The sequence below is a fragment of the Mercenaria mercenaria genome, chromosome 13, assembly GCF_021730395.1.
Source record: "Mercenaria mercenaria strain notata chromosome 13, MADL_Memer_1, whole genome shotgun sequence".
NCBI classification, from domain to species: Eukaryota; Metazoa; Mollusca; class Bivalvia; order Venerida; family Veneridae; genus Mercenaria; species Mercenaria mercenaria.
In genome coordinates, this window is record NC_069373.1 from 38,959,847 (window position 1) to 38,985,947 (window position 26,101).

Here is a 26,101-nt window from a genome sequence, read left to right on the forward strand (position 1 = left end):
TGAGCTAAGCGGGCGGGCTTAGAGAGTGTGTAACTTTGGAAAAGGACCATAATTTGCTGTAGGTATCGAAAGTTCCAGAGGCAGTAAAAGTTGATTACATAAATTAGTGTGACAGATGACTGACAGTTAATTAACACTGCATGCTTGTTAAGTCTAAAAACTTGGATTGGAAAATACACACAGATGTTTGGAGCAGACTGAGGGTGTTTTAGAGAGTCTCTTTTTGATTGTTATCTTCATCCAGCAGTTCATGAAGTTATTTAAAGGTATTTCTAAATTTAGTTCTAGTAGTGCCTAAATGGAGGCCAGGTGCCCCCATTCGAACAAGTTTGGAAAAGGACCACATAATGATGCTACAAACCAACTTCAGTTAAGATTCATAAGACATTTCATGAGAATAGGTATTTCATTTTTAGCTCTAGTGGCCCCTAAAAGGAGCCAAGTTCCCCCTTTTGAACAAAATTGGGAAAGGACCTTATAATAATGCTACCGAACAAGATTGATGAGGTCCCATCAACTGGTTCTTGAAAAGAAGTTATTTAAAGGTTTTTCTATTTTCAACTCTAGTGACCTCAAAAAGGAGCAAAGTGCCCCCATATGAACAGATCTAGGAGAAAACCTTATAAAGAACCAGACTGTCTATTCGCAAAGAGCTTGGCTAAGTTAGCCGGACAGGCCTGTATCTAAAAGGATTTCTCTCTATCTGTTCTGGGGGCTTTATTTCACTCTGTCCCTCTGGTCAGATCGCTCTGTGTCTAGAGGATGTTGCTATATGTAAAGCGCCTTTGAACGTGTTTATTCTGAAAAGTTCCTACCATCAGCCCCTGGTCTCCTAAACTTCTTATTGTACATCTTCACTGCAACAAACACAATAATAGCCACAAGAGCAAGTATACCAATGACCAACGCAGCTATGGCACCACCGCTCAAACCTTGGTCTTCATCACTAGAGCTAAAATAAAGAAAGAAAGAATAGGAAAGAATGAAAAGGTGATAAAAGAACAAAGAATAAATAAATCAGTAGATAAAAGAACAAAGAATAAATGAATTAGTATCCCCCAGAAAAAGGACATTACAAAAATGCAGGTGCTATATCCATTTAAAGTAAAAATAGGGCAAAGAAAACTTCTGCTATGAAGCATTTGCTGGTATGTAGAAAGGTACACACAAAATCTACTATAAATGGTAATGGATGGACAAAAATTATAGTTTTAAATAATTAATGAGTATTCTAATATGCTTGTTTCTGTTAAAACACATTTACGCTAAAATTACGTCACATCAACGTGCGATGACGTCATTGTTTTTGTTGCGACCAAGACAGAGCGCTACTATATTTTATCTACTGTTTTAGATTAAGGGCATACTAGAATTGAAATAATGTATAGCAAAATTGTGTTTTACCTAAATTAATACACTCAAAATCGGTTATATATCGCCAGAATAATTCACTCGGGCTACGCCCTCGTGAAATTATTCCGCGGACGTATAACCTCTTTCCGTGTATTAATAACGTTAAAACACGTTTTTTCTATACATTATTTCTTAAACAACTCTGGTGTTAACAAATTTTCAGATCCTTACTAGGTTTACAGAAAAGCATTCTTAATTTAATACATATGTTAACATAAAATGAGCCATGCCATGGGAAAACCAACATAGTGGCTTTGCGACCAGCATGGATCCAGACCAGCCTGCGCATCCGCACAGTCTGGTCAGGATCCATGCTGTTCGCTAACAGTTTCTCCATTTCCAATAGGCTTTAAAAGCGAACAGCATGGATCCTGACCAGACTGCGCGGATGCGCAGGCTGGTCTGGATCCATGCTGGTCGCAAAGCCACTATGTTTGATTTCTCATGGCACGGCTCAAATATCCACTAAAGCTTATATACTATTACAAAAGTATCAGCAAAATGGTCATTTTAATCATATCTGGGACAATAACGGCAGAGCCTCACAGTATACATTTTGTTGGGAAGCTGCTATGGGTGAATACAAACATTCACACCAAATCTTATCTGAATGAGACTAACCATTACACCTGATGGACAAAATCTGTAGTTTTTAATTTAAAGATTGGATAATAACTCAGGTATTACTAGAGATGCTTTTGAGAAAAGCGCATGTCTCCCACAACTGCCTAATCATCTAAATAGTAAGTCAGTCTTTATATACTGTTTACTTAATCCACATGTACCTCTGTGGCCGAGTGGTTAAGGTCGCTGACTTCAAATCACTTGCCCCTCATCGATGTTGGTTCGAGCCTCACTCTGGGCTTTGAATTCTTCATGTGAGGAAGCCATCCAGCTGGCTTACGGAAGGTCGGTGGTTCTACCCAGGTGCCCGCTCGTGATAAAATAATGCACGGAGGGGCACCTCGGGTCTTCCTCCACCATTAAAGCTGGAAATTCGCCGTATGACCTATCATGTGTCAGTGCGACGTTAAATCAAAGAAAAAAAATCAATATAAAAAAAAAATCCACATATGCATGCACTTTCTTGACACCAAAAAGACGCCTATACTAGTTTGGGGGCAAAACTGCGCAGGAAATCTGAGTGTTTTTGGTAGTTCAAGGGCCATAATTCCGAAGTGCCTTGGCCGATTTGGCTAGTTATCGAACTTGGCTGCGCACTTATCGGCAGACATATTTTGTTAAAGTTTGGTGAAGATCGAATGAGAAATGTTAGACTTAGAGTGCGGACAAGCTTTGTGACAGACAGACACACAGACAGACTGGAGTAAATCAATATGTCTTCCACACCACTGTGTGGTGGGAGACATAATTATATAGTTTCTGACTGCATTTTGACGGATAGAGTCTTCAACTTAATTAAGGTGTCATACAGCGCTTTAGGAAATTTTATTCACTTAAAATTTCAAAAACTTGTATCTTTTTCAACACACTTCAAAAGTATATAAACCAAGTTATATATTTTTTAAAATCTCTACACAGATAAAATGAAACTATCATAGTCCTTATGACTACACAATTATATTGGCCACTAAAGGGAACTCTTTTTTTACAATGCTTACACCTAGGGGTGATCGGTGAAGTGAGCTATGTACTAAAACCTTTTACTGTATTTTATACTGTTTTTCTTGCTTGAGGGAATCTTTTCACAGACTTTAGAAATGTTTTCAAATGAATGCACTGACAAGGTTACACTCCCTTTACTGTAAAAAAGGTCATAAAATTAAACAAATCACTGTTTCAAAAAGTCTGTGACAAAGTTCCCTCAGAAACCTTGAAGAGGGAACATTGTTTCTGTGTTAATGCAGTCAAACATTTGGTAAAACAGCACCCTCAAGCAGGGAATAGTGTATCTGTGTTTATGCAGTAAAACTATGGGTGATGTGGTCCCCTCAGGCAGTGAACAGTTTTTCAGTGTTTATGCAGTAAAACTATGTGTGATGTGGCAGGGAACAGTGTTTCTCTGTTTATGCAGTAAAACTATGGGTGATGTGGTCTGCTCAAGCAGGGAACAGTGTTTCTGTGTTTATGCAGTAAAACTATGGGTGATGTGGTCCCCTCAAGCAGGGAACAGTGTTTCTGTGTTTATGCAGTAAAATTATGGGTGATGTGGTCCCCTCAGGCAGGGAACAGTGTTTCTGTGTTAATGCAGTAAACCTATGGGTGGTCCCCTCAAGCAGGGAACAGTGTTTCTGTGTTAATGCAGTAAAACTATGGTTGATGTGGTCCCCTCAAGCAGGGAACAGTGTTTTTGTGTTTATGCAGTAAAACTATGGGTGATGTGGTCCCCTCAAGCAGGGAACAGTGTTTCTGTGTTAATGCAGTAAAACTATGGGTGATGTGGTCCCCGCAAGCAGGGAACAGTGTTTCTGTAAAACTATGGGTGATGTGATCCCCTCAGGCAAGGAACAGTGTTTCTGTGTTAATGCAGTAAAACTATGGGTGGTCCCCTCAAGCAGGGAACAGTGTTTCTGTGTTTATGCAGTAAAACTATGGTTGATGTGGTCCCCTCAAGCAGGGAACAGTGTTTTTGTGTTTATGCAGTAAAACTATGGGTGATGTGGTCCACTCAAGCAGGGAACAGTGTTTCTGTGTTAATGCAGTAAAACTATGGGTGATGTGGTCCCCGCAAGCAGGGAACAGTGTTTCTGTAAAACTATGGGTGATGTGGTCCCCTCAGGCAGGGAACAGTGTTTCTGTGTTAATGCAGTAAAACTATGGGTGATGTGGTCCCCTCAGGCAGGGAACAGTGTTTCTGTGTTAATGCAGTAAAACTATGGGTGATGTGGTCCCCTCAAGCAGGGAACAGTGTTTCTGTGTTAATGCAGTAAAACTATGGGTGATGTGGTCCCCGCAAGCAGGGAACAGTGTTTCTGTGTTAATGCAGTAAAAACTATGGGCGATGTGGTCCCTTCAAGCAGGGAACAGTGTTTCTGTGTTTATGCAGTAAAAATTTGGGGTGATGTGGTCTCAGCAAGCAGGGAACAGTGTTTCTGTGTTAATGCAGTAAAACTATGGGTGATGTGGTCCCCGCAAGCAGGGAACAGTGTTTCTCTGTTTATGCAGTAAAACTATGGGTGATGTGGTCCTCGCAAGCAAGGAACAGTGTTTCTCTGTTTATGCAGTAAAACTATGGGTGATGTGGTCCCCGCAAGCAGGGAACAGTGTTTCTGTGTTAATGCAGTAAAACTATGGGTGATGTGGTCCCCGCAAGCAGGGAACAGTGTTTCTGTGTTTATGCAGTAAAACTATGGGTGATGTGGTCCCCTCAGGCAGGGAACAGTGTTTCTGTGTTAATGCAGTAAAAGTATGGGTGGTCCCTTCAAGCAGGGAACAGTGTTTCTGTGTTTATGCAGTAAAACTATGGGTGATGTGGTCCGCTCAAGCAGGGAACAGTGTTTCTATGTTTATGCAGTAAAACTATGGATGATGTGATCCCCGCAAGCAGGGAACAGTGTTTCTGTGTTAATGCAGTAAAACTATGGGTGATGTGGTCCCCTCAAGCAGGGAACAGTGTTTCTGTGTTAATGCAGTAAAACTATGGGTGATGTGGTACCCGCAAGCAGGGAACAGTGTTTCTGTGTTTATGCAGTAAAACTACGGGTCATGTGGTCCCTGCAAGCAGGGAACAGTGTTTCAGTGTTAATGCAGTAAAACTATGGGTGATGTGGTCCCCTCAGGCAGGGAGCAGTGCTTGTGTTAATGCAGCAAAACTATGGGTGATGTTGTCCCCTCAGGCAGGGAACAGTGGTTCTGTGTTAATGCAGTAAAACTATGGGTGATGTGGTCCCTTCAGGCAGGGAACAGTGTTTCTGTGTTTATGCAGTAAAACTATGGGTGATGTGGTCCCCTCAAGCAGGGAACAGTGTTTCTGTGTTAATGCTGTAAAAACTTAGTCTGTAAACTGTGTCCCGAAATAGATGATAAGGGATTAAATTCCCTTCAGTGACCTGTATCCTTTTGAGGCCATTAGCTATATGATCAGATTTGTTTTAATTGTTTAGGAATCCAAAAGACAATTCCAAAACAATCTCAGTTTATATACTTTTTAACAGCAATAAACAAGAGAACTATGAAGTCCCTGTATTATTCACCTGACCTACTTTTTTCTTTCTTTTAACTTGACCTGACTTTAGGAAAGACAACTATTCTGACAAAGTTTCATAAAGATTGGGCTCTGGAGTGTTAACAAGGTTTACTTGACCTAGTTGCTTTACCATGTTTACCTTATACCACAGTCACACATAAGGTGCAGGTAGCTACATCTAGCTACGGATAAAAATGTAGTTATTCGTATCGATCCGTACCTGAGCCGTACGGATTGATACGGGTTACTACATTATAGTATGGCTCAGGTACGCATCGATACGGATTACTATGTTTCTATCCGTGGCTAGACGTAGCTATCTGCGCCGTGTGACTGGGGTATAAGACAATTCAGTTTAAAAACTGACCTAGATTTCAAGAAGCTTTTGATTAAGTTTATCAAGATCAGGTAGAAACTTTGCCTTCTGGTGTGTTAACAAGTTTATCATAATGACCTAGTTATTGACCTAGTTGTTGACCCTAGATGACCCAGTTTTGATCTTGATTTAGATTTTATACAGATATTATATTCTGAACAATTTTAATACAGATCAGGGAGAAAATATGGCCTATAGAGAGTAAACAAAGTTTTCTATGTTTTAACTTAGACCTTAGTAGTAAGTTAGTACTAATTTTAATACCAGATGACACAGATTCAAATCTGGCCTAAATTTCATAATTGAGCCGTGCCATGAGAAAACCAACATAGTGGGTTTGCGACCAGCATGGATCCAGACCAGCCTGCGCATCCGCGCAGTCTGGTCAGGATCCATGCTGTTCGCTAACAATTTCTCCAATTCCAATAGGCTTTAAAAGCGAACAGCATGGAGCCTGACCAGACTGCCCAGATGCGCAGGCTGGTCTGGATCCATGCTGGTCGCAAACCCACTATGTTGGTTTTCTCATGGCACGGCTCATATAGACAAACATTCTCAACAGGTTTCATAAACATCAGAGAGAAAATATCCCTTACAGATTGTTGACAAGATTATTGCTTGACCAAATGAACTTGCTCCAGATGGCCCAGTTTCAGAAAATTCAGGGGAAAAAATATGGTCGTAAGAGCTTTAACAAGATGTATCTACCATTTGTCCAGGTGCCCTTCATTTTGATGTCAGACTACCTCATTTGGATCTTGTCCTAGATATCATGAAGGCTAATTTTCAAATAAAACTGCATAAAAATCATATAGAAATTGTGGTGTTTACAGGTTCTTTAATGATTTGACCTAATGACACAGTTTTAAACAACAGATTATAAAGCTATATTGCTGAAACTTTTGTTGTAATATATGCCATACATTTGTGCTAGGTTTCCTTAAAACCCATACAAGATTTACATATATAGGGCAAAAAGTAATTTTAACAGTTCTAATTCTAAGTCTCACTTCCAGACTTTAAACGTTGATGAATATGCATATGACAACATATTGATATTTTACTAAGGCAAACATTCTTATCTGGTTTTATCAAGATTGGATCAAAATTGTGACCTGTATAGTGATAACTGTAACATTTTTTGACAACATGACAACAATTGACTGGCACAGTGTGATTGTACTACCCCACTTGAGCAAGCAAAAAATTAATAAATATATAAGAGACTACCAATGCAGCTCTAATTTTCTTAATAAGATATCATGATCAGCCAATCTTAAAATGAATGCACTGGGCAATGAATAACAGCTGACAGATATTGAAATCTGAAGAGACAAAAAATACATATAATTACAAAATATCTCCTCTTACTTATTTCCAAGCGGCTTTTCTGTCTGCTTAGTTGGCACTGACTGGATTGTCTTTGTTACTGAAGTACTGGAGCCAGTCACTATTGCAGAACCAGTCGGTTTTACAGCTGAACCAGTCACAGGATGTACTAGAGAACCAGTCATCACTGGTGCTACAGGGGAAGTGTTGGTGGTACTAACAAAACCAGGAGGTGATTTCATTGAAGTTGAGCTATATAAAAAAACAACAGCATGTCCATATAGCCAATTTAAATTATCAATCAAGGTCTAGTGGATAGGGCATTGACCACTGAACCCAACATTTCATATAAGATGAGCACTCTTACTTTCTGGAAGCAAAATCCAAAGTGATTCAAATAGGTTTAAAGCAATTGTCATAAATAAATATAACTTATCTGAAACCTATCGTACAATAAAATGGGCAGTCCTAAGTAATCCCATTTGTATTTCATGTTTGGTACCCTTGGTATTGTTGTGTTTTTCTGTATCTCAGTCTCTGTCACATCTGTTTACAACTTTCCAAGAGCAAATACCTCTTTACAAAGGTTGATATCTTCTTCTCAACTTAATTAACAAGTTTCTTACGAAACACGTAAAGTAAGTAATACAGGCAATATGGAGTCCCCTACAGGTTTATAAACTATTATTCAACTTATTTCAAGGATCAAGGAGATTATGATTTATTCTAACACGATCCGCAGCAGTTGCTATATAAACATATAGCGAAATCGCCCATACATGAATCTACGATAAAATATAGCTGTTCCATTCCACCCTACGATTGTAACAAGACTGTAACAAGACTGTGAGAATCTTTTCTGTTTCCGTGATATGCCGACTAGATACTCGACTTTTCAATGCTAAGCAGTAGTAATAAAAAGTACATCAAATTTTCTGAAACAATTTCTAACTGATCAATTTATTTGTTTATATTTTTACTGTAAGAAAATGTTTCAGCCCAGTAAATTTCAACTTCAACATCAGTGCATCTATATGCGACCGGGCCGCTCTGGTTGTTGTATACTTTCTATAATGTCTGTTTTGTATAACGGCTTAAGAGGGGTTCAACGTGTAACCCTCAAAGCGCTGGCAGCAGGGACTGGGACCTGTGGTAGAGCTAAGCGGTACCGGTAGTTTCGGGGGGGAATTAACTATGGTCCTATTGGGAGTCCCACTGTATTTTCAGTTCATCCAATGAGCAGCTCAGGTCACGGGGTCCACTCTACTTCCAGTGTGTAGAGTGTAGAAGCAGAATGTAAAACCTTCTCAAGTTAAAACTATGAAATGTCTCTCGATTCCAACTCAATTTATTTTGTAACAATATGCAAATGTCCAACAAGAAATAGATCTGATATCACAAATGTTCCACAAAATGTTTGTTTACTGTTTCTATTTAAATTAAATAAATTATTATTCAATATGTTTCCAAGTTTTCTTTTTGATGAAGATAAAGAGTAAAATTGCAATGTTTTCTTATCAAGTGTTTTCCCAAGACTGAAGTTCTGTTACCAAACAAAATTCTAACTTCAACCTAACAACCAATGAAATTTTGAATATAACAACCAATGAAATTTCTGAATGACAAGATAAAAACTGACCAATAAAAATGTCAATACAAAATTAATGACTTAAGAAAACTGGACAGGAAAATTGCCTTATGGCTTCATACCTATCAATTAGATAATCAAAAGATTTAACCAAACAAAGATAGTATCCAAGCTGTAAAATTTACAATCTTTCTGAAAGCTTAATTCCTATGTGTCATAATTATTCCAGAAGAAAAGATGTTTTCCTGTCAAAACTTGATACCTTTCAAAAATTGCCTAAAGTGAAAAAATACTGTAATTCCTAGATTACTTAAAAACTTTTTAAAATAACATTACATCTGAAAATAAGCATATCAATTAAAAACATTATATTAAATCAACATACATACTCACTTACAAACTCTATCATTTACAGAAAGATATTTTATTTTATTATTTTTATAATTTTACTATTTTTATTTATTTTATTATATCATAAAGTTGGGGTCATTTATGCCCACGGTGGCAGTACCCCCCTCCTTAATTTAGTTCGTCCTCGAACTTAGCATTATTTATAATTACATTATAACAATATACTATTAATTGATGAAGTCGACTTCTATATACAAATATTAAAAATGTGCACTGTTCATTCACTGATTCCCGGGAATTATTTACAAATATGTACAGATCATGCATGAATGTTTTCTCTTAAGCACATAGTTATATTAGTATTTAGACACACAATCTACTGTTCTGTTGTCACCAGTTCCTTCCAGCACAGTTTAATGTTCTACTGTTCCAATGAATATATTTTTCACTCTTATATTATTAACACATTGAGAGCAATAAGTTCCAAGTTGAATTTTTTTTTAGAGTTAGTAAATTGGAGTGCAAAATTTATTAGTACACAACAAACATACACCTGATTAAATGTGACCAGTTATATACCCTTTAAGTGGCATTGGCATACAGAGATAGAGTGAAGGACATTCACTCCACAACCCTACAGAAAAAATCTTAACCTTAACATCAAGTCCATCCATCAAGTTGCACTGTTCAAGCAGCAGTTTAAGGGTCAAGCCCGGCCGCTGTATAACTCACAAGTGCTCTAACTCTAGGATGAGTAAAAATTTTACAATGAAACATAATACATAGGTGGAGTTGTCCAAAGTTATGAAACAATTAAAATTCATTAACACGTAACACATTTGAAAAAATATTCTTATAGTGATAATATTTATAAAAAAAATTTGTTTTTGCTAATGTCAGATACAATAAAGGTTGGGGTTGATTAAATATGTCGCGACCATATCAAATCATAGCACTATAAGAAACCTACAGGTTGTAAAAATACCTTTAAAGTATCCAAGATCAGTCCACCATATGTAGACTTATTTCTTATTGAAATTCAATAGAAAATTGAAAATTTGTGTACTACAAAAAAACAAAAACATTTTGTCATAAACTGGTAATAAAATTAATTCCATTTATTAACAAATCTTCTGTAGTTTGCTTTCAAAGTGTTGATTAGCTCATTGAAACATCCAGGTGGAGTGTCATCAAGATCAATCCATTCTGGTGAAATATTTGGGTTCTTGTAATCTACAAAACACTGTATCTGGTCATTTTGGTCAATAGATATTTCATGAATATTGTTTATTGTAAGACACATGTAATAATCTTTGAATTTCTCTTGGTTGAGGTGATGTAAAGTTCTGTTTTGTTTATGTTGAATGTATTTTATTTTCTCTTCTGTTTCAATCTTTTGTTTCCACTCTTCAAGTTTAAATAAAAATTCCCTAGCAAAGTCATATGCAGCTGTAATTGTTCTAATTTCAGGGGTTTGGTTGCCAATTTGAATAAGAAAATAGGGTTTTCCATTTATGAATTTAATTCCTACTAGTTTTGTCTTGTATTCATTGTTATTTTCCACAGATGCTGAATTGATATTTGTAGATTTAACTTCTTCAAAGAATTTGTGACCTTGTTGTAGAGGTTTCTTTCTCTTTTTCCCTGACATTGTTCTATTTGCATGGAACTCTCTGACTAACTGCCCTGGAATTTTGCAATCAAAGTGCCATTCTGTCTGGTTGTCTTGCCATTTGACCTTGTAGTACAAAGCTCCATTGCTGCGACTGGACGCTTGTATGGATTTGATGTCTTCTGCTCTAAAGGGTTTACATGTGCCGCTTTTACAGTCTTTGCACTTTGGCGTTATCTTTGATTTGGCTTTCATGTCCTGTTGATCTGGTGACTGGTGTGACTTCTGTTTTTCTGTTGCTTCAGTTTTTGTGTGTTGTTTCTGTGCTTGATTTTTGCTTAAATATCTATCTTCTCTTTCCCTTCTTGGTTCATTTTTACTTTCTTCATTTGTTCTTTTCTTTAAAGTTTTCTGCTGAGCTCTATTTGTCTTATCTTCATATTTTCTCTTATTGTCATGTTGACGTCTCTCATTACTATCATTTTTGGCTCTTGGCCTTTTCATTTCAACATTATTATTTCCTTTACTTTTCCATTTTTCTCTTTTTGGCACCTGTTGCTCATTTTTATGGTTTCGCTGACCATTATTTCTATTATTTTGGGCATTTTGCTGCCGTTCATCTGTATTCCTAATCTTCTGTTTTTCACTTCTTTTATTATCATTGGCTCCTGGCCTTTTATTTTCATTATTTTTATTAACTTCTGATTCTCTGTTATTTTGTCTGTCTCTCTGGACATTCTCATTTCTTCTCTCAGAATTTCTGTTTTCATTCTGGTTTTCTGTCGGAGCATTTCTGTCATGAATCTCCTCAGGATCCAGCTCATCTTGCTCATCCTCTAGCTCCGCTGGCGGATTTGTAGGTCGACTCTCTGGATCAAAGTAGGGTTTTAGTCTCATCGCATTTACGAGTGATTTGACCTCCTTGTTTGTCCTTGCATGGCGCAGCTTGTACGTATAGTTTGGTCCCATCATTGTGATGTAGTATGGGCCAACCCACTTCCGATGTAGTTTTGGTGCTTTCCCATGTGGAACTTTGGTGCAGTATAGCCAGACTCTCTGGGCTGGTCTGTATTCTGGTGGTTTGGAGTACTTATCGTGCTGGTGCTTATATTTCTCTTGAGCATGCTGAATATTTTCATTTGCGATTTTTCGGCAGTTCTCAAGATTTTGCAGTATTCTTCCAAGATGCACCTTGTAACTCTGGGGTAGATGGTCTTTTGGTTGTAGCACTGTGTCGATAGGCAACCGCATCTCTCTGCCATATAGAAGAAAGAAGGGGCTGAAGTCGGTCGACTGTGTGGCTGGTGTAGATCTATATGCCATCATCACACCAGGTAAAGCTCAGGCCAGTCATCTTGTTGTCCTTTACAGTATGCCCTGAAGGCTTGTAGAATGTAAGAATTCTTTGATTCTACCAATCCATTTGTCATCGGATGATATGCACTTGTAAAGGTTTGCTTGATACTGAAGAGTTCTGACAAAGCTTTTACCAAGTTAGACATAAAGTTCTTCCATCTGTCACTCAGAAGTACTCTTGGGGCACCATATCTTGTAATGATTTCTCGAAACAGCACGCTTGCAACTTCCTCACAAGTTTGTGTCCGGAGTGGAAAGCATTCTGCCCATTTGGAGTAGCTGTCAACTACTAGCAAGATGTGTTTGTACTTGTCCTTTGTGGTTGGTAGTCCACTCAGGATGTCCATATGCCATCTGCTGAAGACATCATCAACTGGCTGCGGTTGTAGTGGAGGAGGCTTGGAATTAAATGCTCTTTTGGACTGCTGGCATACTTCGCAAGTCTTAACATACTGCCTTATGTTTTCATACATAGATGGCCAGTAGTATTTGTTCCGAAGTGATGCGTAGGTCCTTTCAAATCCTTGATGTCCACCACCTGCGATACAGTCGTGATATTGCTTCAGTACATCGTCCCTTAGGATTCTTGGAATCGCGATCTGCATGACAAGACGTTCCTCTAGTGGCACTTGTTTTCCACGTCTGGAGTAGAAGTGCTGTAGAACATTGTCAACCAGCTCATAGTTGTAGGATTCTGCAACTACTGTCCTGGCTTTATGCGGATCTTCAGGACTTGATGATTAGCAAGATAGTTGTAGATATCTCTGAAGTCGGGACATTCTCGCTGATGCTTGGCCAAGTCTGTGAATGTACCTTCTTCAGGATCACTGGCGTTGTCTGTTGTTAGAGCTGCCATTATGGTTTCTTTATCTTCACCAGGATACACAAGTGTCACCTGTGTGTATTCCTTGTTGTCTTCTTGTACAGAGCCAATGTGGTCTGCTAACTCACTAGAGGCTGACGGTGTTGAGTCCTGGTAACGTTGTCTTGACAAGAAATCTGCATTGCAATTTGATGAACCTGAACGATGCTGGATGTCGAATTGGTATGCTTGTAGAAGGATACTCCATCGGCCTAGGCGACCTTGACAGTCCTTGATTTTCTGGAGGTATTTAACAGAGACATTGTCAGTGTATACTGTAAATTTCCTTCCAGCAAGGTAGTGTCTGAAATGTTGTATTCCTTCCACCAGTGCGAGACCTTCCTTATCCGTAATATGCCACCGTAGTTCGTTTTCGTGCAGCGCTCTTCCTCCGAAACAGATTGGGTGTTCTCTTCCTTCATGCCTTTGTGATAAAACATATCCAATCGAATAATCAGAAGAATCTACTGCGAGGATAAATTCCTTGTTGAAATCTGGGTATCTTAATATAGGCGCAGTTATTAACTTTTTCTTCAATAGCTGAAAGGCATTTTCACATTCTTCTGTCCAATTAAATTTCACATCTTTCTTTAATAAGTTAGTAAGTGGTTTTGCAATTTTGGCATAGTTTAAGACAAATTTTCTGTAGTACCCAACATTCCTAAAGTCTGTTTCACTTGCTTGGCATTTCTAGGTCTTTCTGCATTTTTTATCTTATCTGTGTTTTCTGGAAGAACTTTCATTCCATCTTTTGTCACAATATGGCCTAAATATTTCACTGATTGAGTTGCGAATTTGCACTTTTTCGGGTGTAATTTTAAATTTGCTTCTCTGAGATTTGAAAATACTAGGTTTAAATGGTGTAAATGTTCATCAAAGTCTTTTGAAAACACAAGGACATCATCGATATAAACTAACGCGATTTTAAAGTTCAGGTTTCTGAGCACTTTCGTCATGAGACTCTGGAATGTCATTGGCGCATTGACAAGACCGAAGCTGAGACGCTTGAACTGGTAAATTCCCTGGTCTGTAATGAACGCACTTTTATGTTTCGTCGACTCATGTAGTGGTACCTGCCAAAATCCAGAGCGAAGATCCAGCGTTGAATATACAGAAGCTTTGGCATCAGCTAGCGTATCAAACACGTCTGTCATGTGTGGAATGGGAACGACATCGGTTCTGTTACGGCATTGACCTTCCTGTAGTCCACGGCAAAACGCCAATCGTTGTTCGGTTTCTTGACTAGTACCACAGGACTGTGCCATGGTGAAATGCTTTCTTCAACAATGCCTGATTCCTCCATTTCTTTGATGAGCTGATGTAGTATTCTGCGTTTCTCGGTGTCTGTCTGTATGGTCCTGAACTGACTGGTTTTGCATCGCCGGTCTCAATAACATGCTGATGTAGATTTGTTTCACCCAGTTCTGATAAGTCCTTTGCGAATATGTCACGATTTTGTCCAAGAAATTTATATAATTTTTGTCTTTGTTCAGCACTTATTTCACTTTTATCAAGGTCTATTCCTAAATCTTTCACAATAGTTTCATAATTTGGACTTTGTTCAGAGTCAGAAGCACTTAGATGAGAAATGTTTGATGAACTTTGTTCTTTTAGCACAGATATTGATGATGGATTTTCTATCACACTAACCTTTGCAATTCTTTGTTTTGCTGATAAAAATACTGGTACACTTGTTGGGTTAATAAGCCTATAAGCACCTTTAGAATTTTGTACAATAACTACAGTTTTCCCACCTGCTATGTCTAAATCATGTAAGTTTAACCTAGGTTCTAATAGCACTGTTGTTTCAGACGGTATTCTTGAAATATGAACAGGAATAATTATCTCACTGTGAGGTGGAACAATGACTTCTTTAATTGTTGTTGCCCAGGATGTTTGCGGAGGTGTCTTGGTCCTGGTTGGTATTTTCATTGTTGTAACTGTTGTTGAATTTGGCACTAACATTTCCAATTCACCAAAGTTAATTTGAACTTGATATTTCTTCAAAAAGTCTATTCCCACAAGAATTTTAGAATGTAATTGTTCGAAAACATGGAAATTATGTGTAAAAGTCACACCTTCACATTCAAACGTAATATCTGCCTGACCTAAGACATGATGTCTTTCACCACATACACCAATAATTTGCTGTAAATGACTTTTTCTAAGATTTATATTTGGCGCAACAATGTCCAACAAGTATTTGCTTATAGCACTTATATCAGCACCTGAATCAACTAGGCAAGGTGTGTTTTGTTCACCTATTTTGACTGTCATGTAATTTTTCTCCATCTTTGGCTTGAATCCTACATCCATAATCAGCTGTTTACTTTGAGCACTATTTACTTTACAATTTGTTTTCGAGCAACACCACTTTTCCATTTTTAATGTTTAAAGTTGTAATTGGTTTCAAAATTGAAAATGTATATTGTATAATTTTAACAATAGCAAGTGACAAAGAACAAAAAAATAAATATAAAATAATATAGTTTAAATTATGTTATAATAACAAATTCATATAGCACATATCCCAAAAATATTTCTTTTATGCCCTATTTTGCACCTTTTTACAATATTTTGTCAATAATTGCCTTAAACCTTGATACATTTGTAATCTTATTCATAAAAATTCTCTATCTCTTGCACCCATGTTTCAAATTTGGCCTTAGACACAATGTTGGTCACAAATAAACAGGTATATGAGAGGTATGCACACAAAAGATTGCACTCACCCAGCATCAGTGACTAAATGATGTCCTCAAGTGGTCTTCTGTGGCTTGTTCCCTCGTCTGATCCTGTCGTCTTGTGTGACACAACATCTACTTCCTACACCAATGGATTGATCATCTGGCCCATTTATTTCTAGCTTCAATTTTGTCAAAGTTTGTCTCTTGTAAAGTCCACAGTTTGGATGTTTTGCCACTCTGCTTCAACTGTTCATTGTTTTCTCCATCTTCTCAGCAGTCTGCTGAGTACCCGGCCATTCAACACCAACTGCGACCGGGCCGCTCTGGTTGTTGTATACTTTCTATAATGTCTGTTTTGTATAACGGCTTAAGAGGGGTTCAACGTGTAACCCTCAAAGCGCTGGCAGCAGGGACTGGGACCTGTGGTAGAGCTAAGCGGTACCGGTAGTTTCGGGGGGGAATTAACTATGGTCCTATTGGGAGTCCCACTGTATTTTCAGTTCATCCAATGAGCAGCTCAGGTCACGGGGTCCACTCTACTTCCAGTGTGTAGAGTGTAGAAGCAGAATGTAAAACCTTCTCAAGTTAAAACTATGAAATGTCTCTCGATTCCAACTCAATTTATTTTGTAACAATATGCAAATGTCCAACAAGAAATAGATCTGATATCACAAATGTTCCACAAAATGTTTGTTTACTGTTTCTATTTAAATTAAATAAATTATTATTCAATATGTTTCCAAGTTTTCTTTTTGATGAAGATAAAGAGTAAAATTGCAATGTTTTCTTATCAAGTGTTTTCCCAAGACTGAAGTTCTGTTACCAAACAAAATTCTAACTTCAACCTAACAACCAATGAAATTTTGAATATAACAACCAATGAAATTTCTGAATGACAAGATAAAAACTGACCAATAAAAATGTCAATACAAAATTAATGACTTAAGAAAACTGGACAGGAAAATTGCCTTATGGCTTCATACCTATCAATTAGATAATCAAAAGATTTAACCAAACAAAGATAGTATCCAAGCTGTAAAATTTACAATCTTTCTGAAAGCTTAATTCCTATGTGTCATAATTATTCCAGAAGAAAAGATGTTTTCCTGTCAAAACTTGATACCTTTCAAAAATTGCCTAAAGTGAAAAAATACTGTAATTCCTAGATTACTTAAAAACTTTTTAAAATAACATTACATCTGAAAATAAGCATATCAATTAAAAACATTATATTAAATCAACATACATACTCACTTACAAACTCTATCATTTACAGAAAGATATTTTATTTTATTATTTTTATAATTTTACTATTTTTATTTATTTTATTATATCATAAAGTTGGGGTCATTTATGCCCACGGTGGCATATATCTGGTCGTGTACGTAGTTTACAATTTCTGCATTGTAAGTACCACAAATGTCAACTAGATTCTACTTTGACATTACATAAATGAATTATAATTCATGATCTAATCTTCCAGACTCAAGTGTTTACGTGTTTATATGCCGCAATGCTCTGGTGTGTATGTTTCAGTGCCATCATGTAGGTGACGTGTACTATTTTTAGAAACTGCTTATATTTCTGCATTGTAAGTACCACAAATGTCAATTAGATTCTACTTTGACATTACATAAATGAATTATAATTCATGTTCCAATCTTCCAGACTCAAGTGTTTACGTGTTTATATGCCGCAATGCTCTGGCGTGTATGTTTCAGTGCCATCATGTAGGTGACGTGTACTATTTTTAGAAACTGCATATATAAACTTTGAATAAAGAATTTACATCTGATTTCTATATCCGACCTTAGATATTATTGAAAATAGCATTTTCACGGCAGTAACTGCTTAATTCTTTAATTTAAAGTTACTGAATATCGGAAAATTCCTTTTTATGCAATACTTTCCAATCGTGGGGAGGTTTTTATAATAGCATATGGCCAGCCGAATGACATATCGAGCTAAAATGTAGTGCTGTAAAATGCGCAGAATTTGCGTGGTTAGAATCAAAATAATAAATACATTCCAATAATTTTATCAGTTATTCTAACATGATCCGCAGCAGTTGCTATATAAACATATAGCGAAATCGCCTATACATGATTCTACGATAAAATATAGCTGTTCCATTCCACCTTACGGTTGTAACATGACTGTGAGATTCTACATGCAGACAATATACTCTACTTTTTCAGTGCTAAGTAGTAGTAATAAAAAGTACATCAAATTTTCTGAAACAAACAATTTCTAAATGATGAATTTGTTTGTTTATATTTTTACCATAAGAAAATGTTTCAGCCTGGTAAGTTTCAACTTCAACATTGGTGCATCTAGATCTATATTTGGTTGTGTGCGTAGTTTACAATTTCTGTGTGTAGGCACCACAAATGTCAACTAGGTTCTACTTTGACAGTAAATAAATTATAATTCATGTTCCAATCTTTCAGACTCGAGTGTTTACGTGTTTATATGCCGCAATGTTCTGGCATGTATGTTTCAGTGCCATCATGTTGGTGACGTGTACTTTTTTTAGAAACTGCATATATAAATTTTGAATGAAGTATTTACTTCTGATTTCTATATCCGACCTTAAATGTTACTGAAAATAACATTTTCACAGCAGTAACTACTTAATACTTTAATCAAAATTTACTGAATATTGGAAAATTCCGTTTTATGCAACGCTTTCCATTTGTTGGGAGGTTTTTATAATAGCATATGACCAGCCGAATGACGTATCGAGCTTAAATGTAGTCCTGTAAAATGTGAAGAATTTGCGTGGTTTCAATCGAAATAATAAATATGTCCCTATATATATTTTATCAGTTAACAAAATATGGGCAGTCGTTCGGATGCGAATATTAAATCACTCGTACTACGCACTCGTGATTTAATTATTACGCATCCGAACTCCTGCCCATATTTTATTCACTGATAATATATATATAGGGACATATTTATTATTTCTTAAACAAAATGTTTGTTACTCACATAAAAGAAATTATCAAAAACTTCTTGAACAAACTAACATGACAAAATACTTATTATTTTACAAAAGTTTAGCATGTAGTAAATCAGAACTACATATATATATATATATATATATATATATATATATATATATATATATATAATATATATATATATATTTAGTTCTGAGTTCTGATTTACTACATGCTTGATACCCAGCATGAGCATCAAAGAGTCATAGTAAACAGTATCTTTGGGCATCATACTCTATATGAAAATAACCAGATACTTTGACGATGTGCAAACATTGGAATATTCTTCCCTGTTCTTGGTACTCAAAAGTTGTTCTAATTTATATACATTTGGATGTTTTAAGTAGTATGGTTTAATGAACATTTCCAATTCATGAAAACAGGTTACATTAAAAAAGATAATGGAACTCATCTCCTAACTTGTTGTCACAATTATTACATGTTTTAAGATTTATTATTATTATTTATGGTTTCGAAGTCAGAATTTTATTAAAAACCGCTAATATGGTGAAAGCAGTGTTGTCAATTCTTGTGACTGTTAATTAGCACAGTTGTGATGTTTTGCTTTTAACCTTTAGCATGCTAGATAAATTGTCGTCTGCTGGAAATGTCGTCTGCTAAAATTGTAAAGTTCATTGAATTTGCTCCAAAATTGGAAGAAATATTGTCAGAGTAGCAAACAGCTTAGAACCTGATCAGACGCCGATTTAATCGGCGTCTGATCTGGTTCCAAGCTGTAAATTCGCCTGCAGCAGGCTAAGGTTTAATAAGAGTTGAGGATGATTTTCTAGGACGATATTAATTCTGTCACACTGAACATACACATGTGCATTGACTTGGGTTACCGTAACATTTTAGTCTGTATATTATACATTCAATGCTTGCATTATCCAACTCATGCAAATTAATGTTAACACGATTCCCTATTCACCAACCTTTGATTTTTTTTTCTTGAATAAGGGTAAGTCAATGATTGGAAACCAGTTTCTGGGCAGGACCAGTTTCCTGACAAGTAAAATAACCGCTTTATTTTTGGCACTATGTATGGAACAGTTTAATCTTGATTATTTGGCTGTTTAATATTTTGTATCTACAAGAAAGTGTATTTTTACAAATAAGTATTTATGTAAAATTCTAAAATGATAAAGCACCTATGTTTACAAAATAATCTTCACAGCATTTGTGAAGACAGTATTGCTCATGCACACAATTTTCTCTTGTTCAGGTACCAAGTGGGGTAGAATGAATTAAACAGTTTATTCCATATATGATTAATGACACAAATTACTTTTTAATTTTGGGGCATAAATTTTCTATATGCAGACCTAGCGCTATTTCATTAAAATATTGTAGACTTAGCGCTATTTCATTAATATCTATCTGATATTATCAAACAAAATTCTAGTTACAGGGAGATGGTTTCAACTTCTTTCAAATATCTGCCACATTATATGTCCCTACAAAAAAAATACAGAAAAAAGCTTGAATTCAACACAGCTGAGTCTGTGCGAAATATGGAAACACCTAGGCAAATAGACATTTAGTATGCAAAGATGAGATATTTAGTATCTGAAGCTGATAAAACATAGGGACAAATATTTAATATAAAGACATCTATCATGTGAAGATGAGACATTTTATATACAGACAGAACTGTGTGAATGCTGTTTTTGTCAGGTTTGTGGGGTGTTTTAATACCCCAGTCACACATAAGGCGCGGATAGCTACGTCTAGCTACGGACAGAAACGTAGTAATCCGTATCGATCCGTACCTCAGAGTAGTCATTTGTACTATTCCATACCAAAACGTGGTCAAAACGTATTCCAAAGGTGCAAGTTTCTCCAACTTTTGAACATGCACAAAAGTTTGAGCCAACCGTAGCCATTTGAGCGTGACTTTAGTCCAATTTGGCTGAAACTTATTCATCCGTAGTTAAACGTACTTAAACGTAGTTATACGTGCTGTTACATTCCTCGCCGTAGCCGAATGTACTTATCCGAGACTGCTCGTACTTAAGCGTAGTTCAATGTAGTTTACCACAGACCCGTCCGTGCGCTGGACAAGTTGCAAGGCGCAGTAAAACGTAATTCAACGTAGTACCTCGTACCTATCCGTACTTATTCGCGTCCTGTATTGTTTTCTTTGTTTCCTGTTTCTCGCCATTTTCCCCGTACTAAGACGTACTGCTCCGTAGTTATACACCCACAGACTAATCTTATCCGCACCGTACCTCAACGCACGGACATATCCGTATGTGTGACTGTAGCTTAACACGAGAGTAAATGTGTGTTAACAAAGTGATTCTTGTACTTACATGCTGTTACAACGTTCATCTTTATATTTATGTGCTTTCCATCGACAACATAACTATTGCATGACCATACTCTCATCTGGCCAAATGAAATCGCAAACAGAACACTTGGTGCCCTTAATGCATATTTCTAAGTAAAGGGTCATAACCCTGGCCTTGTACAGTGGATTCCAAAACAATATTCAGGGGCATAAATTCACATGCTGGATAATATTCTTATGTGGTTTTTGACTGAAGGTCAAATATCTTTTAAGATGTATGTGATACAAACTTTTAAGCATTTTATGTGTATTTTTCACTAAGTCAAGGACCATAACTCTAGTTTGGCCGAGTGAAGTCCCAAACAAAACACCAGGTGCACAACTTCACACGCTATATAACAACCCCTTATGTTTTATGACTCTAAGTCAAATACTTTTTGAAATACATGCGATACAAACTTTTATGCACTTTTGACTAAGTCAAAGGCCATAACTTTGGTTGGGCTAAGTGAAATCTAGAACAAAACCCCAAGTGCACAACTTAACATGCTAAATAATATTCCTATAATGTTTCATAAATCTAGGTCAGATACTTCTTGAGATACAAGTGACACAAACTTTTAGGCCCTTTTTAAGCACATTTTTTCTAAGTAAAGGGACATAACTCTGGTCTGAATGTGTGGAGTCCCAATTAAAATACCAGATGCACAACTTCACAAGCTGGATGACAATCCTGTGAGGTTTGATGATTCAGACAGAAGGACGGACATATTTTTGATGTGGAGGGCCATAACTCTAGTTTGGCTATGTGAAGTCCAATTGATACTTTTTGAGATATGAACAACACAAATTCAGATGGACAGACAGACTGACAAGGGCAAATCTAAGTGTCCCCCCCACCCCAGTATTTCATGAGAATAGGCACAAGATCACAGTTATTTGACAATAAGGAAGTGGTTACGCGGAAAATAGTTCCTCTGTTTGATGGTGAATATTGGTAAATTTTTGAGTAAAAGACCTGCAATAAATGGCATAATTAAATAGAGGAGATATGAAATAGTAGGTACATGTACAATTTGACAGAATGAGAATGTCGGAATATGTATAACGTGACTTTTTGATAGGACCAGTTTTGCCTGTTTGCAGCCATCTAGAGAGTATTCTTCATACCCATGTGATTTGGTTCAAAATGGTGGAAAAAAGAGCTGGTCAACCCCATGTTTATTGTGGCTGGAATTTTTTCTCTTGAATAGTTCTGCTGAGTGCAAGTATTTTTAGAGGGTTTGGAATGCATGCAAAATTGCAATAGTGTCCAGTGTCTATATAGAACATATAACTGTGGTCTTAGGCCAGATGACAGATAACAAGGATGTTCACACACATTTAATGAAAAGTAAATGACACTGGTCAACATAAACATTATTTATTTAGATTTTTATACATTATATGCTATGTCAGTATTAGAACCATGTTTGTTTAACAGGCTAAAACACCAAGTCAAACTGCATTAAAACTATCTCAAGTGTATGAATGTTGTTCTCACATCTGTAGGGTGTTTTAACAGGAGTGTAAACATGTTAATAGATAGATTCTCGTGGTCACATACTGTTTCAACACCTTTACATATATACACATTCCTTGGGCATTGTAACCAATGCACAACCATAGAATGCACAATTCAAGAACGTAAAATGACTTCAATATAATCAGATAACGTCGGGGTTTACACACATTTACTATAAATTTAATGAAGCTGGTCAACATAATGCGTATCATTTTAGATTTTAACACATTTTATCCTGGAACAACATGAATGCATATTTGTCTAATGGGCTCCATACTGCACCATTTTACAGTCAAAATCAAAAAAACCATTCAACACTTAAGGCTGTAATCCCCCTCATGCAGACACCACCCATAGCTTTCAATATTTCCTTCAGAAAAGGACAATAAGGGTAATGTATGAAATGTGTCTTGAGCTAAACAAATTGTTAGAATCTCTGCTAGATAAATATTATGCATGACAGGCAACTTGGAGCTCCAAATGAGCTGAAAAGGTCTCTGCTTGACAAGTGTAATGCAAGAGGCAACCTGGGGCTCCAAACCTGCTGAAAAATATCTGCTTGACAAGTGTAACACAAGGGGCAACCTGGGGCTCCAAACCTGCTGAAAAAGTCTCTGCTTGACCAGTGTAACGCAAGGGGCAACCTGGGGCTCCAAACCTGCTGAAAAAGTCTCTGCTTGACCAGTGTAACACAAGGGGCAACTTGGAGCTCCAAACCTGCTGAAAAAATGTATGCTTGACAAGTGTAACACAAGGGGCACCCTGGAGCTCCAAACCTGCTGAAAAAATCTCTGCTTGACAAGTGTAACACAAGGGGCACCCTGGAGCTCCAAACCTGCTGAAAAAATCTCTGCTTGACAAGTGTAACACAAGGGGTACCCTGGGGATCCAAACCTGCTAAAAAATCTCTGCTTGACAAGTGTAACACATGGAGCAACCTGGAGCTCCAAACAGCTGAAAAAATCTCTGCTTGACAAGTGTAACACATGGGGCAACCTGGAGCCCCAAACAGCTGAAAAAATCTCTGCTTGACAAGTGTAACACATGGGGCAACCTGGAGCTCCAAACAGCTGAAAAAATCTCTGCTTGACAAGTGTAACACATGGGGCAACCTGGAGCTCCAACCAGCTGAAAAAATCTCTGCTTGACAAGTGTAACACATGGGGCAACCTGGAGCTCCAAACAGCTGAAAAAATCTCTGCTTGACAAGTGTAACACATGGGGCAACCTGGAGCTCCAAACAGCTGAAAAAATCTCTGCTTGACAAGTGTAACACATGGGGCAACCTGGAGCTCCAAACAGCTGAAAAAATCTCTGCTTGACAAGTGTAACACATGGGGCAACCTGGAGCTCCAAACAGCTGAAAAAATCTCTGCTTGACAAGTGTAACACATGGGGCAACCTGGAGCTCCAAACCTGCTGAAAAAATCTCTGCTTGACAAGTGTAACACATGGGGCAACCTGGAGCTCCAAACAGCTGAAAAAATCTCTGCTTGACAAGTGTAACACATGGAGCAACCTGGAGCTCCAAACAGCTGAAAAAATCTCTGCTTGACAAGTGTAACACATGGGGCAACCTGGAGCTCCAAACAGCTGAAAAAATCTCTGCTTGACAAGTGTAACACATGGGGCAACCTGGAGCTCCAAACAGCTAAAAAAATCTCTGCTTGACAAGTGTAACACATGGAGCAACCTGGAGCTCCAAACCTGCTGAAAAAATCTCTGCTTGACAAGTGTAATGCAAGGGGCAACCTGGAGCTCCAAACCAGCTGGAAAAATCTCTACTTGACAAGTGTAATGCAAGGGGAAACCTGGAGCTCCAAACCAGCTTGAAACATCTCTGCTTGACAAGTGAAACGCAAGGGGCAACCTGGAGCTCCAAACCTGCTGAAAAAATCTCTGCTTCACAGGTGTAACACAAGGGCAACCTGGAGCTCCAAACCTGCTGAAAAAATCTCTGCTTCACAGGTGTTACCCAAGGGGCAACCTGGAGCTCTAAACCTGCTGAAAAAATCTCTGCTTGACAGGTGTAACACATGGGGCAACCTGGAGCTCTAAACCTGCTGAAAAAATCTCTGCTTCACAGGTGTAACACATGCAGCAACCTGGAGCAGGCCTTCCAGCATGGCCTTGCAAAAAAGTAGGAGAAAAGTATGAGGTTCCTACACAAAAAAGTAGGAAAAACAGGAGGTTTGCAGACAAAAAAGTAGGATAAGTAGGTTATTAACATAAAATTTGCAATGCTTACCTCAATAGCTGTTAATACTACACCTACACTGGCAACCAAATGATGACCCCAGATGTCTTGACTGGCAGTTTCTGTGCTTGAATCAGTGTGCCCATCAGCCTTTGGAGATTCCAAAGGTTAAGATATGGTTTGGTAGGATTATAGGTACCTTGATATGAGCAATGTGTAGCAGGAGGCACCAAATGGCTCCAGAAACTGCCGGCAACACATCAAGAGTCCATCATCTGCAAATATAATTATTGAAAAGGCTGTTAATTTTTTTCCTTTTTTTATGTCAAGCAAAAAAGTAGAAGTAGGAGGTTTTCATTAAAAAGCAGGAAAAAGGAGGCATTTAAGAAAGTAGGAAGATGTAGGAGAAAGTAGGAATGCCAGAAGGCCTGCCTGGAGCTCCAAACAGCTGAAAAAATCACTGCTTGTCAGGTGTTACGTCAGGTGTTACGGATGGGGCAACCTGGAGTTCCAAACAGCTACAAAAATCTCTGTTTCACAGGTGTATCACATTGGGCAACCTGGAGCTCCAAACAGCTGAAAAAATGTCTGCTTGCCAGGTGTTATGCATGGGGCAACCTTGAGCTCCAAACCTGCTGAAAAAATCTCTGCCTCACAGGTGTAACACATGGGGCAACCTGGAGCTCCAAACAGCTGAAAAAATCTCTGCTTCACAGGTGTAACACATGGGGCAACCTGGAGCTCCAAACAGCTGAACAAATCTCTGCTTAACAGGTGTTAAGCATTGGGCAACCTTGAACTGAAAACAAGTTTTAAGAATCTCTGCTGGGTAAGTGCAACATAATGTGAAATCTGTAATATTTACAGGAGACCGAGTTTTGTAAATTTTGTGGTTGAGTCAATCCATGAATTTAAACCATAAGTAATGATCAAAGTTCATTTTCATTTTATGTCTAAATGCCAAAATCAAGCAATTTATATTCCATAAAATGGCAATTTTGGGAAAAAAAACAAGAGATGCTCACAAAAAAAAAAATTAAATGATTTCACAGAACAACAGCCAATCTTGAGCTGACAACTAGATGTAACAATATCTTATGGAAAAGTATATCCCAAGGAAAGGCAATTTTGAGTGGCAAACCAGTTGTAAGAATCTCTGCTATGTATGTATAATGTTTGAAAGGCAATCTTGAACTGAAAACCAGTTGTGAAAATCTTTGCTAATAATAAATCATAAAGTATGTTATATTATACTTTTTAGTTTTAACAACATACATGTAGAAGTGATAATATAACTGAGTCTGGAATTATACTGTAATAA

At 37.4% G+C, this 26,101-nt stretch overlaps 1 protein-coding gene across 1 annotated transcript in view; it reads right to left on the reverse strand.

Moving 5' to 3' along the window:
* Positions 1–26,101, reverse strand: part of LOC123528713 (VWFA and cache domain-containing protein CG16868-like) — a 137,902-nt gene that overhangs the window by 2,232 nt on the left and 109,569 nt on the right. Inside the window, exons 25-26 of the mRNA XM_045308663.2 lie at positions 7,308–7,517; positions 816–952 (exon numbers count right to left, since the gene is read on the reverse strand). Coding sequence (XP_045164598.2) covers positions 816–952; positions 7,308–7,517 — 347 coding nt within the window. The remainder of the gene's footprint in view (positions 1–815; positions 953–7,307; positions 7,518–26,101) is intronic.